Source organism: Scyliorhinus torazame, chromosome 2 (genome assembly GCF_047496885.1).
Source record: "Scyliorhinus torazame isolate Kashiwa2021f chromosome 2, sScyTor2.1, whole genome shotgun sequence".
NCBI classification, from domain to species: domain Eukaryota; kingdom Metazoa; phylum Chordata; class Chondrichthyes; order Carcharhiniformes; family Scyliorhinidae; genus Scyliorhinus; species Scyliorhinus torazame.
In genome coordinates this window covers 134,128,860-134,146,460 of record NC_092708.1, presented here as the reverse complement: position 1 = coordinate 134,146,460, position 17,601 = coordinate 134,128,860, and the positions used below count along the sequence as shown (strand labels likewise).

Genomic DNA, 17,601 nt, shown 5'->3' with positions numbered 1-17,601 from the left:
CAAAACCCACACGGACAGTGATCCGGGGCCGAGGATTAAACCCGCGTCCTTGGCGCCTTGAGGCAGCAGTGCTAACCACTGCACCACTGTGCCGGCCCAAGTGAGACTGATTTTTTAAATGTATACGAACATCAGTGAGCATTTTGTACATTTTCAGCAAATAAGCAGGCTCATAGATTTGGTCTCCTATAGATAGAATGTCTATGCGCCTCGCAGGCATTTTTAAAAGAAGATGCCATCCTTCTAAAGTAGTCTTGAAAAATCAGAAAAATCCTCAGACAAGAAATGAATTTAGCTGCATGTTGTGACAAAAGCTAAAGGAAATGACCATCACCTACCCAGTCATGCTCCAAAAAGGTGTTCTGTTTTGAGTCACTGCAGACTTTCATACCCTTCCACCCACCTTCAATGCCAGTTCATGCAAATAGTGCAAGCTGTTCTTTTTGTAATGATGTCATGGACACAGGATGGGAAGGAACTTGAAGGACAATCTTCGGTTGAAATATGGTTTACATTGACAGCATTGCAATTGTCTTTGGATTGGAAAAGACACTGCACAATGCTGTGGGAGCAAGGTGCATTGTCTAGTCTTCGGCGATCCATTCATTACCGTAGTTGTGTGGGTGCCAATCTGCTTAACCCCTCACTTGTGTTCATCTGTAATTCCCTCGTCGTCAACAGAACTTTCACTCTCTCCTATCTTAGTTAATTAGAACATAAGGACATAAGAACTAGGAACAGGAGTAGGCCATCTGGCCCCTCGAGCCTGCTCCGCCATTTAATGAGATCATGGCTGATCTTTGTGGACTCAGCTCCACTCTCCGGCCCATACACCATATCCCCGAATCCCTTTATTCTTTAGAAAGGTATCTATCTTTTTCTTTAAAACATTTAAAGAAGGAGCCTCAACTGCTTCACTGGGCAAGGAATTCCAGAGATTCACAACCCTTTGGGTGAAGACGTTCCTCCTACACTCCGTCCTAAATCTACTTCTCCTTATTTTGAGGCTATGCCCCCTAGTTCTGCTTTCCCCAACCAGTGGAAACAACCTGCCCACATCTATCCTATCTATTCCCTTCATAATTTCATATGTTTCAATAAGATCCCCCCGCATCCTTCTAAACTCCAATGAGTACAGTCCCAGTCTACTCAACCTCTCGTCATAATCTAATCCCCTCAACTCTGGGATCAACCTAGTGGATCTCCTCTGCACTCCCTCCAGTGCCAATATGTCCTTTCTCAGGTAAGGAGACCAAAACTGAACACAATACTCCAGATGCGGCCTCACCAACACCCTATACAATTGCAGCATAACCTCCCTAGTCTTGAACTCCATCCCTCTAGCAACGAAAGACAAAACTCGATTAGCCTTCTTAATCACCTGTTGCACCTGCACACCAACTTTTTGCGACTCGTGCACCAGCACACCCAGGTCCCTCTGCACAGCAGCATGTTTTAACATCTTACCGTTTAAATAATAATCCATTCTGCTGTTACTCCTCCCAAAGTGGATAGCCTCACACTTGGCAACATTGAATTCCATCTGCCAGACCCTAGCCCATTCACCTAACCTATCCAAATCCTTCTTCAGACTTCCGGTATCCTCTGCACTTTTTGCTTTACCACTCATCTTAGTGTCGTCTGCAAACTTTGACACATTGCACTTGGTCCCCAACTCCAAATCGTCTATGTAAATTGTGAACAACTGCGGGCGCAACACTGATCCTTGAGGGACCCCACTAGTTACAGGTTGCCAACCAGAGAAACACCCATTTATCCCCACTCTCTGCTTTCTGTTAGTTAACCAATCCTCTACCCATGCTACCACTTTACCCTCAATGCCATGCATCTTTAGTTTATGCAGCAACCTTTTGTGTGGCACCTTGTCAAAAGCTTTCTGGAAATCCAGATATACCACATCCATTGGCTCCCTGGTATCTACTGCACTGGTAACGTCCTCAAAAAATTCTACCAAATTAGTCAGACACGACCTACCCTTTGTGAACCTATGCTGCGTCTGCCCAATGGGACAATTTCCCTCCAGGTGCCCCGCTATTTCCTCCTTAATGATAGATTTCAGCATTTTCCCTACAACCGAAGTTAAGCTGACCGGCCTATCATTACCCGCTTTCTGCCGACCTCCTTTTTTAAACACTGGTGTCACGTTTGCTACTTTCCAATCCTCTGGGACCACCCCAGAGTCTAGTGAATTTTGATAAATTATCACTAGTGCGTTTACAATTTCCCTAGCCATCTCTTTTAACACTCTGGAATGCATCCCATCAGGGCTAGGAGACTTGTCTACCTTTAGCCCCATTAGCTTGCCCAATACTGCCTCCTTAGTGATTACAATCATCTCAAGGTCCTCACCTATCATATCTTTATTTCCATCAGTCACTGGCATGTTATTTGTGTCCTCCACTGTGAAGACTGACCCAAAAAACCTGTTCAGCTCCTCAGCCATTTCTCCGTCTCCTATTATTAAATCTCCCTTCTCATCTTCCAAAGGACCAATATTTACCTTAGCCACTCTTTTTTGTCTTATATATTTGTAGAAGCTTTTACTATCTGCTTTTATGTTCTGAGCCAGTTTACTTTCATAGTCTACCTTACTCTTCTTTATAGCTTTTTTAGTAGCTTTCTGTTGTCCCCTAAAGACTTCCCAGTCCTCTAGTCTCCCACTAATTTTTGCCACTTTGTATGTTTTTTCCTTCAATTTGATACTCTCCCTCACCTCCTTAGATATCCACGGTCGATTTTTCCCCTTTCAACCGTCTTTCTTTTTTGTCGGTATGAACCTTTTCTGAACACTGTGAAAGATCGCTCGGAAGGTTCTCCACTGTTCCTCAACTGCTTCACCATGAAGTCTTTGCTCCCAGTCTACCTTAGCTAGTTCTTCTCTCATCCTATTGTAATCGCCTTTGTTTAAGCACAAAACACTAGTGTTTGATTTTACCTTGTCATCCTCCAACTGTATTTTAAATTCCACCATATTGTGGTCGCTCCTTCCAAGAGGATCCCAAACTATGAGATCATTAATCAATCCTGCCTCATTACACAGGACCAGATCTAGGACCACTTGTTCCCTTGTAGGTTCCATTACATACTCTTCCAGGAAATTATCCCGGGCACATTCTATAAACTCCTCCGCAAGGCTGCCTTTCCCAACCTGGTTAAACCAATCGATATGCAGATTAAAATCTCCCATGATAACCGCTGTACCATTTCTACATGCATCCGTTATTTTTTTGCTTATTGCCTGCCCTACCATCCTGTTACTATTTGGTGGCCTATAGACTACTCCTATCAGTGACCTTTTCGCCTTACTATTCCTGATTTCCACCCAAATTGATTCAACCTTGTCCTCCATAGCACCAATATCATCCCTTACTATTGCCCGGATGCCATCCTTAAACATCAAAGCTACACCACCGCCCTTGCCGTCCATTCTATCCTTTTGTATAGTCTGATACCCTTGGATATTTAACTCCCAGTCGTGACCATCTTTTAACCATGTTTCAGTAATGGCCACTAAATCATAGTCATTCATGATGATTTGCGCCATCAACTCATTTACCTTATTTCGTATACTACGAGCATTCAGGTAAAGTACACTTATGCTGTTTTTTATGTCTTTGTTATGAATCCTAACATCTTGATCAGTAACTTTTCGCAAATTATTTTTCCTCTTACCCTTTCTCCTAATTTTCCTCGTCTTTGAACCCATATCTCTACATAATAACCTGTCACTTAACCTGCTGCCTTGCTCTCCATTAACCATTATACTGTCCATAGCTTTACCCTTCCCTTCCCCCCAACTTGCTAGTTTAAAGTCCTTGTGACCAACCTATTTATCCTATTCGCTAGAACACTGGTCCCAGAATGGTTCAGGTGAAGACCGTCCCAACGGTACAGGTCCCTCCTGCCCCAGTACTGATGCCAATGCCCCATGAAATGGAATCCCTCTTTCCCGCACCACTCCTTTAGCCATGTGTTAACTTCCCTAATTTTCTCAACCCTATGCCAATTGGCACGTGGCTCGGGTAGTAATCCAGAGATTATAACCCTGGAGGACCTGTTCTTTAATTTAGTCCCTCGTGTTTGATAATTGCCTTTGTATGTCCCCTTGAATTTTATTTAGTTGCAACTGTTCTTTGGAAATGGGTATTTTGGCAAAGGACAGTATTTATTGCCTGTACCTAGTTGCCCTTAAAAAGGTGGTGGTGAGTTACCTTCATGGATCACTGAAGACCATAAAGCTCATTCAACTCCAAGGAAAGCAAATCTGAGCATATCTAGAATATAATTGATGTATTCAACCATCACTGCATATGGCTTTAAAAATGTGGAACAAAGACAGAGAAGAATTTTCATTTTAAACTTTATCGACATGGCAGTCAAATTTGTTTTTTCTCTTAAAAGGCTGATTATGGATCAAGTCATGGAAAAAGATAGGGACCGGGCATGGAGCACTGGCTAAATTTCTGACCTACAGTTTGCTAATGATGAGTTCAGAGACATGTGAAAATATTGTTTTGATCCCAGTTGATGTTATAGCTGGATATGAGGATTCCCGAATGGAACCCTGGCTCAGAGGACTGTAACTTTTAGTTTTATTTAAATGAAACACGGAGGAACAGAGTCACAGGACCTCTAATTAGCTTTCACATTTAAAAAAAAAATATATATATTTTATTGAAAATTTTTGGTCAACCAACACAGTACATTGTGCATCCTTTACACAATATTATAACAACGCCAATAACAATGACCTATTTTATAAACAGAAAATGAATAAATAATAAATAACAAAAATGAAAACTAACCCTAATTGGCAACTGCCTTATCACAAGTAACACTCTCCAAAAATATAATTTAACAGTCCAATATATAATTATCTGTAGCAACGACCTATACATATTATACAGTATATATTAACAACCCTGAGAGTCCTTCTGGTTCCTCCTCCCCCCCCCCCCCCCCCCCCCCCCCCCGATCCTGGGCTGCTGCTGCTGCCTTCTTTTTTCCATTCCCTCTATCTTTCTGCGAGGTATTCGACGAACGGTTGCCACCGCCTGGTGAACCCTTGAGCCGACCCCCTTAGAACGAACTTAATCCGCTCTAGCTTTATAAACCCTGCCATGTCATTTATCCAGGTCTCCACCCCCAGGGGCTTGGCTTCTTTCCACATTAGCAATATCCTGCGCCGGGCTACTAGGGACGCAAAGGCCAAAACATCGGCCTCTCTCGCCTCCTGCACTCCCGGCTCTTGTGCAACCCCAAATATAGCCAACCCCCAGCTTGGTTCGACCCGGACCCCCACTACTTTTGAAAGCACCTTTGTCACCCCCATCCAAAACCCCTGTAGTGCCGGGCATGACCAAAACATATGGGTATGATTCGCTGGGCTTCTCGAGCACCTTGCACACCTATCCTCCACCCCAAAAAATGTACTGAGCCGTGCTCCAGTCATATGCGCCCTGTGTAATACCTTAAACTGAATCAGGCTTAGCCTGGCACACGAGGACGATGAGTTTACCCTGCTTAGGGCATCTCCCCACAGCCCCTCCTCGATCTCCTCCCCCAGCTCTTCTTCCCATTTCCCTTTTAGTTCATCTACCATAGTCTCCCCTTCGTCCCTCATTTCCCTATATATATCTGACACCTTACCATCCCCCACCCATGTCTTTGAGATCACTCTGTCCTGCACCTCTTGTGTCGGGAGCTGCGGGAATTCCCTCACCTGTTGCCTCGCAAAAGCCCTCAGTTGCATATACCTGAATGCATTCCCTTGGGGCAACCCATATTTCTCGGTCAGCGCTCCCAGACTCGCGAACTTCCCATCCACAAACAGATCTTTCAGTTGCGTTATTCCTGCTCTTTGCCACATTCCATATCCCCCATCCATTCCCCCCGGGGCAAACCTATGGTTATTTCTTATCGGGGACCCCCCCAAGGCTCCAGTCTTTCCCCTATGCCGTCTCCACTGTCCCCAAATCTTCAGTGTAGCCACCACCACCGGGCTTGTGGTGTAGTTCCTCGGTGAGAACGGCAATGGGGCTGTCACCATAGCCTGTAGGCTAGTCCCCCTACAGGACGCCCTCTCTAATCTCTTCCACGCCGCTCCCTCCTCCTCTCCCATCCACTTACTCACCATTGAAATATTAGCGGCCCAATAATACTCGCTTAGGCTCGGTAGTGCCAGCCCCCCCCTATCCCTGCTACGCTGTAAGAATCCCTTCCTCACTCTCGGGGTCTTCCCGGCCCACACAAAACCCATGATGCTCTTTTCAATCCTTTTAAAAAAAAAAAGCCTTCGTGATCACCACCGGGAGGCACTGAAACACAAAGAGGAATCTCGGGAGGACCACCATCTTAACCGCCTGCACCCTCCCTGCCAGTGACAGGGATACCATATCCCATCTCTTGAAATCCTCCTCCATTTGTTCCACCAACCGCGTTAAATTTAACCTATGCAATGTGCCCCAATTCTTGGCTATCTGGATCCCCAGGTAACGAAAGTCCCTTGTTACCTTCCTCAATGGTAGGTCCTCTATTTCTCTACTCTGCTCCCCTGGATGCACCACAAACAACTCACTTTTCCCCATGTTCAATTTATACCCTGAAAAATCCCCAAACTCCCCAAGTATCCGCATTATTTCTGGCATCCCCTCCGCCGGGTCTGCCACATATAGTAACAAATCGTCCGCATACAAAGATACCCGGTGTTCTTCTCCTCCTCTAAGTACTCCCCTCCACTTCTTGGAACCCCTCAACGCTATCGCCAGGGGCTCAATCGCCAGTGCAAACAATAATGGGGACAGAGGGCATCCCTGCCTTGTCCCTCTATGGAGCCGAAAATATGCAGATCCCCGTCCATTCGTGACCACGCTCGCCATCGGGGCCCTATACAACAGCTGCACCCATCTAACATACCCCTCTCCAAAACCAAATCTCCTCAACACCTCCCACAAATAATCCCACTCCACTCTATCAAATGCTTTCTCGGCATCCATCGCCACTACTATCTCCGTTTCCCCCTCTGGTGGGGGCATCATCATTACCCCTAACAGCCTCCGTATATTCGTGTTCAGCTGTCTCCCCTTCACAAACCCAGTTTGGTCCTCGTGGACCACCCCCGGGACACATTCCTCTATTCTCATTGCCATTACCTTGGCCAGGATCTTGGCATCTACATTTAGGAGGGAAATAGGTCTATAGGACCCGCATTGTAGCGGGTCCTTTTCCTTCTTTAAGAGAAGCGATATCGTTGCTTCAGACATAGTCTGGGGCAGTTGTCCCCTTTCCTTTGCCTCATTAAAGGTCCTCGTCAATACCGGGGCGAGCAAGTCCACATATTTTCTATAGAATTCGACTGGGAATCCATCCGGTCCCGGGGCCTTTCCCGCCTGCATGCTCCTAATTCCTTTCACCACTTCTTCTACCTCGATCTGTGCTCCCAGTCCCACCCTTTCCTGCTCTTCCACCTTGGGAAATTCCAGCCGATCCAAAAAGCCCATCATTCTCTCCCTCCCATCCGGGGGTTGAGCTTCATATAATTTTTTATAAAATGTCTTGAACACTCCATTCACTCTCTCCGCTCCCCGCTCCATCTCTCCTTCCTCATCCCTCACTCCCCCTATTTCCCTCGCTGCTCCCCTTTTCCTCAATTGGTGTGCCAGCAACCTGAACGCCTTCTCCCCATATTCGTATTGTACACCCTGTGCCTTCCTCCACTGTGCCTCTGCAGTACCCGTAGTCAGCAAATCAAATTCTACGTGTAGCCTTTGCCTTTCCCTGTACAGTCCCTCCTCCGGTGCCTCTGCATATTGCCTGTCCACCCTCAGAAGTTCTTGCAGCAACCGCTCCCGTTCCCTACTCTCCTGCTTTCCTTTATGTGCCCTGATTGATATCAGCTCCCCTCTAACCACTGCCTTCAGCGCCTCCCAGACCACTCCCACCTGGACCTCCCCATTATCATTGAGTTCCAAGTACTTTTCAATACACCCCCTCACCCTTAGACACACCCCCTCATCCGACATTAGTCCCATGTCCATTCTCCAGGGTGGACGCCGTTCTTTTTCCTCCCCTATCTCCAAGTCCACCCTGTGTGGAGCGTGATCCGAAATAGCTATGGCCGTATACTCCGTCCCCCTCACCTTCGGGATCAGCGCCCTTCCCAAAACAAAAAAGTCTATTCGCGAATAAACTTTGTGGACATAGGAGAAAAACGAAAACTCCTTACTCCTAGGTCTACTAAATCTCCATGGGTCTACTCCTCCCATCTGCTCCATAAAGTCTTTAAGCACCTTGGCTGCTGCCGGCCTCCTTCCAGTCCTGGACCTCGATCTGTCCAGCCCTGGTTCCAGCACCGTGTTAAAATCTCCACCCATTACCAACTTCCCCACCTCTAGGTCCGGGATACGTCCTAACATGCGCCTCATAAAGTTGACATCATCCCAGTTCGGGGCATATACGTTCACTAAGACCGCCGCCTCCCCCTGTAATTTGCCACTCACCATCACGTATCTGCCCCCACTATCCGCCACTATGGTCTTCGCCTCAAACATTACCCGCTTCCCCACTAATATAGCCACCCTCCTGTTTTTCGCATCCAGCCCCGAATGAAACACCTGCCCCACCCATCCTTTGCGTAGTCTAACCTGGTCTATCAGTTTCAAATGCGTCTCCTGTAACATAACCACATCTGCCTTAAGTTTCTTTAGGTGTGCGAGTACCCGTGCCCTCTTTATTGGCCCGTTCAGCCCTCTCACATTCCACGTGATCAGCCGGGTTGGGGGGCTCTTTACCCCCCCCCCCTTGTCGATTAGCCATCCCCTTTTACCCAGCTCCTCACCCGGTTCCCACGCAGCTGTGTCCCCTCCAGGCAGTGCCCCCCCGCCCCGCCCACCCCACCCCATACCAGCTCCCCCTTCTCCCCAGCAGCAGCAACCCAGTAAATCCCCCCCTCCCACCCCCCCCCCGCTAGATCCCCCACTAGCGTAGTTACACCCCCCATGTTGCTCCCAGAAGTCAGCATATTCTGGCCGACCTCGGCTTCCCCCCGTGACCTCGGCTCGCACCGTGCGACGCCCCCTCCTTCCTGCTTCCCTATTCCCGCCATAATTATCATAGCGCGGGAACAAAGCCCGCGCTTCCCTTTTGGCCCCGCCCCCAATGGCCAACGCCCCCAACTCCTCCACCTCCCTTCCTCCCTCCCCCACAACCTGTGGAAGAGAGAAAAGTTACCGGGTCGCAGGATTAACAACATAAAAATCCTCTCTCCCCCCTTTTTTCCCCTCTCTTCGCCCCCCATATTCGCCACTTTGTCTCGAACGTTCTTTTTTAATAACCCACTCATTCCAATTTCTCTTCAACAATAAATGTCCACGCCTCATCCGCCGTTTCAAAGTAGTGGTGCTTCCCTTGATATGTGACCCACAGTCTTGCCGGCTGCAGCATTCCAAATTTGATCTTTTTATGAGGCACCGCCTTGGCCCGATTAAAGCTCGCCCTCCTTCTCGCCACCTCCGCACTCCAGTCTTGATATGCGCGGATCACCGCGTTCTCCCATCTACTGCTCTGAGTTTTCTTTGCCCATCTTAAGACCATCTCTCTGTCCTTAAAACGGAGGAATCTCACCACTATGGCTCAAGGAATTTCTCCAGCCCTCGGTCTTCGCGCCATAACTTGATAGGCTCCCTCCACCTCCAGCAGACCCGTCGGGGCCTCCGATCCCATCAACGAGTGTAGCATCGTGCTCACATATGCCCCGACGTCCGCCCCTTCTGCACCTTCAGGAAGACCAAGAATACTGAAATTCTTCCTCCTCGCATTATTCTCCAGCACCTCCAGCCTTTCCACACATCGTTTATGGTGTGCCTCGTGCATCTCCGTCTTCACCACCAGGCCCTGTATATCGTCCTCGTTCTCGGCAACCTTTGCCTTCACGACCCGAAGCTCCCGCTCCTGGGTCTTTTGCTCATCTTTTAGCCCTTCAATCGCCTGTAATATCGGGGCCAACAGCTCCTTCTTCATCTCCTTTTTAAGCTCTTCCAAGCAGCGTTTCAAAAACTCGTGTTGTTCAGGGCCCCATATTAAACTGCCACCTTCCGACGCCATCTTGGTTTTTGCTTGCCTTCCTTGCCGCTGCGCTAAAGGATCCACCGCAATCCGGCCACTTTCCTCTCCTTTTTCCATCCGTATCCAGGGGGATTCCCTTCTGGTTTACCGCACAGTGCTTTTATCCGTTAAAATTGCCATTGGGGCTCTTATTGAGAGCCCAACAGTCCGTTCCGCTGGGAGCTGCCGAAACGTGCGACTTAGCTGGTCATCGCCGCACCCGGAAGTCCTAACTGGTTTTCCTGTAGTAGATTAAGAACCAATTTCTACAGAGCGAGAAGGATAGAAAGGGGAAAAAAACCCTCATCATCCCCCCCATCAAAAACTCCTTAAAGAAAAAACTTTTCAGAATCAAACACGCGCACAAACTCCTAGTTCAATGTTCTCACTCTCTTCCTAGTCCATTACCCATCATGAACTCCATCACCTCTTCTGGCGTGCTGGAATAATACTCCCGCTTTTGGAAAGTCACCCAGAGGCGAGCTGGGTACAGTACTCTGAACTTCACCTCCTTTTTAAAGAGGGCAGCCTTGGCCCGGGTAAACCCGGCCCTCCTCTTAGCCAGTTCTGCTCCCAGGTCCTGGTACAGCTGCAGCTCATTCCCTTCCCAGGTGCATTTCCAAGTCTGCCTCGCCCAGCGGAGAATCTTCTCCTTATCCAGAAAACAGTGCAACCGCACAATCACCCTTGGCGGCTCACCCACCTGCAGCTTCCTCATTAGCGCCCTGTGCGCTCGGTCGACCTCCAGAGACCGGCCAAAGGCCCCCATCCCCATCAGCTTCTCCAACATTTTGGCCACGTACATGCCTTCGGGCTTCTCCACGATCCTCAGATTTTGTCTTCTGAAGCGATTCTTCAGATCCTCCATATTCTCCTTCAGCCTCTTTTGGGTCTCCCGTATCATTCCCACCTCCGCCACCAACGAGGCCAACTGCTCCTTATGCTCCCCCACCGCCTTCTCCACTTTCTGGATCGTCCAGCCCTGGGACTCCAGCCTTTGTTCCACTCTCTCTCGATCCCTGACTTAATTGGTTCCACCACCTTGGCCAGGTCTTCCGGGGCCTCCTTCCTCTGCTGACAGAACTTTCCATTTAGGAACTCTATTAGCTGCTCCGTTGACCATTGGGCGGATAGGGCAGCTCCCTTGCCCACCACCATCTTATCCTGTGGCGCACCACGAAGACTCTCCTGTTCCAGCAGCTCTTTTCTTCTTGCCCACTCCTAGTTCGTGGATCCATCCACCAGCCACACCAGAGCAGCAAAACCTTCCCCAGGCACTCCTGCACCTCTTGCACTCAAATACTTCATTCTTCGGGTGGGGAAAAGATTGGAAAAATCCGCCTTGAACAGGAGCCACCAAATGTGTGACCCCTCACTCCATGGTTGCCACCGGATGTCTTTAGTTCCAATATTTTTCTACACACTTGTTTTCCTGCTTGTAAAGCATTCCTGATCCTGGCTGAAGTCAAAGAGAAAATGTTGAGAGATCTAGAAGTGTATTCCAAAGCATTTGAGACAATCTACAAACCTGGCAAATTGGTATGCTATAAAAGTGTAAGGATATGGACTCTATACTAAACCTGAGAATTACAAATTCTTGTTGAGGAATAACGGGCTGGATTCTCTGTTTTTTGGGATTATGTCCCCACGCCGTCGTAAAAACTGTGGTCTTTCATGCCACAAGGCGGCGTGGGCGGGCTCCGGGGTCCTGGAGGGGGCGCGGGGCGATCTGGCCCCGGGGGGTGCCCCCATGGTGGCCTGGCCCGCGACCGGGGCCCACCGATTCGCGGGCGGGCCTGTGCCGTGGGGGCACTCTTTCCCTTCCGCCTCCGCCACGGTCTCCACCATGGCGGAGGCGGAAGAGACTCCCTCCACTGCGCATGCGAGGGAAACTGTCAGCGGCCGCTGACGCTCCCGTGCATGCGCCGCCCGGGGATGTCATTTCCGCGCCAGCTGGCGGGGCAACAAAGGCCGTTTCCGCCAGCTGGCGGGGCGGAAGTTCCTCCAGCGTCGGCCTAGCCCCTCAATGTTGGTGCTCGGCCCCCAAAGATGCGGAGCATTCCGCACCTTTGGGGCGGCGCGATGCCCGTCTGATTGGCGCCGTTTTGGGCACCAGTCAGCGGACATCGCGCCGTTTCGGGAGAATTTCGCCCCTGATTCCATGCGTGGAAGTGGATTCTACGCCCCGGCGCCGGGCGTGATTTTGATGTCTGGGTGCAGAGAATCCAGCCCAACCTTCTTGGCAAAAAGATCAGTCACTAATTTAGAATGTAGACTAAAATGTAGACTAAAAGACAACAAAGATTAATACTTAAAATTCCACTGGTTGAGGCATGGCGCGATACACAAGTTCAAGGACCCCGGGACCTCTGGTACCAATTGTTACTGCTCATTCTTTCTTCCTGCATGTGGTAGTATGTATTGGGGGTCATGTGGGACTGGAAGCCCTAATGTCATTGGCTGACAGATCCCGGGTCCTGGTTGGCCGTTGACCTCATACTCCGCCCTGAAGGCGAAGTATAAGAAGCCGGTGCCTTCCCCCGCAGGCCAGTTTACTATCGGGCTACTGGGGAACAGACACGCTTAATAAAGCCTCATCGCCTTCACTCTATTTGTCTCACGGAGTCTTTGTGCGCCACACTGCAAAAGCCCCATTTCACCCAGTTGCATTCACATTACCTTCTGACATCAGCAGTTTCTAATAGGGGCTACCATATTCAGCAGCAGGATGCCTGAATTGTCTTATCAGTCTGAGTCGTATTACTACTGCCCAATCCAGAATAGCTACCTCAGCCCAAGCTGAGAGAAAAAAAAGCAGGACTTCCTTAATTTCTTAACTTTTATGTCACAGGAAAAGATTGATATGGTTTCTTGTACCTTATCAAGTATAAGCATTCTGGAGAGTGTTGATTAGTAAAATCTCAAATGATGTTTGACTTTTCTATATGGATGATTTTTTGTCATCCTAATTTGATTGTAAATCCATGGCCAGCTTAATTTTACATGTAGCAACAATTTTACATGGTAATTAGACATTTAGTTTATATACATAAGTATTACATTTAGTTTATATAAAAACTATTCTGACTTGGACTTTTCTGTCGGTGACAAAGGAAAAGTGCTTGCTGTTCATCTAGCTGATGGTTGTGTGGAGTTTCCTTGGGCTTGTCAACGGAAATTTCCTCCAATTTGGCACCTGTTGCAGTGCATCACTCCTTGCGACCTGATCCATGAGCAGGGAAAGAATCCTCACTGAGCCACTCAATCCCTAAGCCAGGACGTATAAGGCAGGAATTACAAAGTAAATTTAAAGGGTGCACAGAAAGCAAAATGACAATTGGGAAATATAATTAAGAAAGAGGATGAAGAGAGAGGGATAAAAGAGGAAGGAAAAGTGGGGAGGGGGGTGCGAGAAATATCTCCAGCATTAATTTCTTTAGAGACTGCTGAATGCACCATTTTTACTAGGGATTTGATGAGTAGGCACCCCCACATTCACTTTGTTGCTTCTGTTTCACTGCTAAACTCATCACTCCAGGGTTGCAACAGTGCACCCTATTTCGCAGCAGGGTATCTCTGGTAGCAAGTGTCAGATTCCTGTGTTTAGTTGTGGTTGTACATGTGCAAATGCTCAAAATTGCTGTCCAGTTTATCATATAATGGCAATTACCCCAAAATCCAGGTTATTGTGTTTCATATTACACCTTATATATTTAACTATATTCGTTTTTTAAAAAAAAGTATCTAGGTTTCACATTCAATTAATTAATTAGGATTCTGATGTGATCTGAATGTCTTGTGTTTAAATTGTTGCAGGTATGAAGCGACCGCTGAGTCCTGAACATATTGCTGAAGATGTCACGATGAATTCAGCAGACATTTACACTTGCAGTGATGGGAAGATACTAAGTAGTGAATACCTGGACTATCAGTTGAACATAGAGCAGAGAAAAATAGGACGAGCACTGTGTGAAGTATGTAACATTCAGCTGAACTCGGCAGCACAAGCTGAGATTCATTATAATGGGAGGTCTCACTTGAAGAGGATGAAACAAGTCAATGGTCACATTCCAGTTACTTCAGCACCAAACACCATTATTACCACCACCAGTGCAGGTATGTGGAATTGTTTAATACAAATTGTCAACATTGTGCTTGAAATAATTCTCATAGTGTTAGTTAGTTTATTCATTGGCAGTTTCTGTACTATTTAGTCAAATTTGACCCATTGTTCAGTTGGTTATTTCTTAGTTCATAAGCGCAAGTAAAAATATATTCAATCTGTATATTTTTCCTCCATTGTGATCTTGGCTTTTGGGCCTGCGGCTGTGCAGATAGTTCACCTCTCAAATTAGATACTTCGACAAACTGTTTCTGAATTATCCTTTTATCTAGCATGGGCTGGTTGCGATTGAATGGTGGAGGTAATCTTCAGTTCAGCACTGGAGCGTAACAGTGCCAGGCAACTCTCAGAAAAATCAGCCAGTTTTTCTTTCTATTCAAATCAGTGGGACAGGGAACCTGGCAGTACCTGGTACTTAACCTGAAACTCAGGGCAGGGTTCTCTCAGCTCTGGGCTGGGCTGGAGAATCCCCGTGACCGGGCCATGCCGCCCCGATACCGGCACGCGGAGAATCGGCGCCATTGGCGCCAGTGTGGTTGGCGCGTCGCCAGTTGGGGGACGCTCTATGCGGCCGGACCGCCGATTCTCGGCCCGGGATGGGCCGAGCGGCTGTCGTGGAAACGCTGAGTTCCGCCGGTGCCGTCCACACTTGCTCTCAGCCGGCGGGAACTCAGCAACTCAGCGTGGAAAGGCCGGGCGGCAGCCTGTGGGGGGGCGAGGGGGGCCTCCGATGTGGCATGGCTCGCGATCGGGGCCCACCGATCGGCGGGCCAGCCTCTCTGGCTGGGGAACTCATTTCCTACGCGCCTGCCCCTGTAGTCCTGCACCATGTTGCGTTGGGGCCGGCGTGTTGAAGGAAGCCACTGCGCATGTGCGGAACCCGCGGCATCCAGTTCGCACCGGAATCGGTAACTGGAGTGGCGTGAACCGCTCCAGCACCATGCTGTCCCCCTGTAGGGGCCAGAATTAGTCGTGGGAGCGGTCCGTTCACGCCGTCGTAAAACACCACGGCGTTTACGATGCCGTGGACACTCTGCCGCGGGATGAGAGAATCCCGCCCCCAGTTTTATGCTGTGACAATTAGTTGAAAAAGATCTTAGTGATGCTGAGACCAACAAGGTTGCTGATTATTCCGGTTGCTTTGTCCTGAATGGTGCTTTCTTTCTTCAGTAGTGCAGCTGCACATATCCAGGAATGTCCTGTATTACAGAGATGAAGTTTTACGATTATGTTTTGGACTGTATCTTTAATGTAGCGTAAAATGGAGGCCTTCAGATGTCATATGACCTGTTCCGATTTCTGCCTGTGAACTAGCCTTGCTGGCTTTGTTGTTAAAGGGGGACCAGGCTGTCTTACGGGGAAAATGGTGTGAGATATTTCACACGTGTAAACAATGACCAGGGCAGCTGTGCTGATGGTGGATGCACTATTTGTCTCCGAGTCACACGAAGGTGTGATGTTTTGTAAAAAAAATTAACTTTAGACTATCTTTTTAATTCAGGATAGAATGGAGTTGGGGAAATAAAGGATAGCTGATTAGCATTTGTACCTGGATACATTGCCATGGAGATGGGGATATCGAGGTGAAGAGTCCACAGCAAGCGGTTGTAGTATTGGGTTACAGGGGTTTTCTTAAGAATGTGGGAGACACAGAGAGAGAGAGGAACAGATAGAGTCAGCCAGTCTTGATTGTTCACCACACAAAATACTGGTGAGAGCTCACACTTGGACTGAAGAGACCAATGCCTGTTCTGGGACAGATTAAAAGTATAACCATGGAGGCAAATTTTCTGTGATTTTAATTTAAATGGGGGATCTTTCCTGTACCTTAAAGTATAAGCTGCCAACTGAATAGTGTTTAGACAATGTTACTTTTAATTTGATTATGACAATCAAAGTCTTAAAACTTGAAATCTTGCTATATGATCCTTCCAGTCAACCAATGGAAATGTAAATAACTTGCTAAAACTAATTGGTTTCCATGGGATCATTACAGATTATCATACTCCTGATTTGAATCTTGCAGGAGGTGGGCTGCCTCGCTAGGCTCCGGAGGGGAGCATGCATGCACGGGATGTAGGCTGACATGGTCTTTTTCAATATTGGATGTGTTGCGAATGGTGTTAAACTCCATAAAAGCAGCTGTGAACCACCTAATTATTCACAATTATTAAAGGAACGATTGTGATGAAGTAATTGAAGATTGGCTGGGTCATGCACACTGCTCTAAGGCAGTCATTTTCAAAGTCAGGGTCGTGACCCACGGGCGGGTGACGGGACTGTCGCGGGGCCACCGGTCGTGAGGAACAAGTGCCCAGAAGCTGCGACCGACTTTTTAAAATGCTGGCCGCGACCAGCTTTAAGAGTGCTGGCCATCCCGTGCATACGTGCTCCCCTCAGACATGTGCAGGCCTAGAGCCCAGCGAGGCAGACCACCACCTGCTGAAGTCAGCGTGCTGACCCAGGAGCAGATTCTTTTAAAAAAAATAGATGGAATCTTCTCTCCAGAAGAAGTGGCAGAGAGCAGGTCACGCGCCCCGTATACTGATGTCACATGCCCAGGGTGTGAGAGAGATTATTTGTTTTGTAGCTGCCAACAGTGCTGGTATGAGCTCCAGGGCCTCTGGTGAATAACCCATGAAGAAGAAGCTGAAAACGGGAACAAACCAGTATAAAGATGATTTTTATTTATAAAGCATTTATAGCTTTATAAAGCATTAGTTAGGCCCCATTTAGAATACTGTGAGCAATTTTGGGCCCCACACCTCAGGAAGGACATACTGGCACTGGAGCGGGTCCAGCGGAGATTCACACGGATAATCCCAGGAATGGTAGGCCTAACATACGATGAACGTCTGAGGATCCTGGGATTATATTCATTTGAGTTTAGGAGGTTGAGGGGAGATCTAATAGAAACTTACAAGATAATGAATGGCTTAGATAGGGTGGATGTAGGGAAGTTGTTTCCATTAGCAGGGGAGACTAGGGCCCGGGGGCACAGCCTTAGAATAAAAGGGAGTCACTTTAGAACAGAGATGAGGAGAAATTTCTTCAGCCAGAGAGTGGTGGGTCTGTGGAATTCATTGCCACAGAGGGCGGTGGAGGCCAGGACGTTGAGTGTCTTTAAGACAGAAGTTGATAAATTCTTGATTTCTCGAGGAATTAAGGGCTATGGAGAGAGAGCGGGTAAATGGAGTTGAAATCAGCCATGATTGAATGGCGGAGTGGACTCGATGGGCCGAATGGCCTTACTTCCGCTCCTATGTCTTATGGTCTTATGATTTCCTGAGTTTTGGTTTATTAACTGTGCCACTGTGAATCCGAATACAGCGTTCATGTGTGTTATCTGCAGGGAA

General features: G+C 48.0%; 1 protein-coding gene across 2 annotated transcripts in view; it reads left to right on the top strand.

Annotated features, from left to right (window-relative positions):
* Positions 1–17,601, top strand: part of znf385b (zinc finger protein 385B) — an 881,089-nt gene that overhangs the window by 184,062 nt on the left and 679,426 nt on the right. For both annotated transcript variants that reach the window (XM_072477374.1, XM_072477367.1), the window contains exon 2: positions 13,939–14,238. In XM_072477374.1, coding sequence (XP_072333475.1) covers positions 13,941–14,238 — 298 coding nt within the window. In that variant the 5' untranslated portion in view covers positions 13,939–13,940. The remainder of the gene's footprint in view (positions 1–13,938; positions 14,239–17,601) is intronic.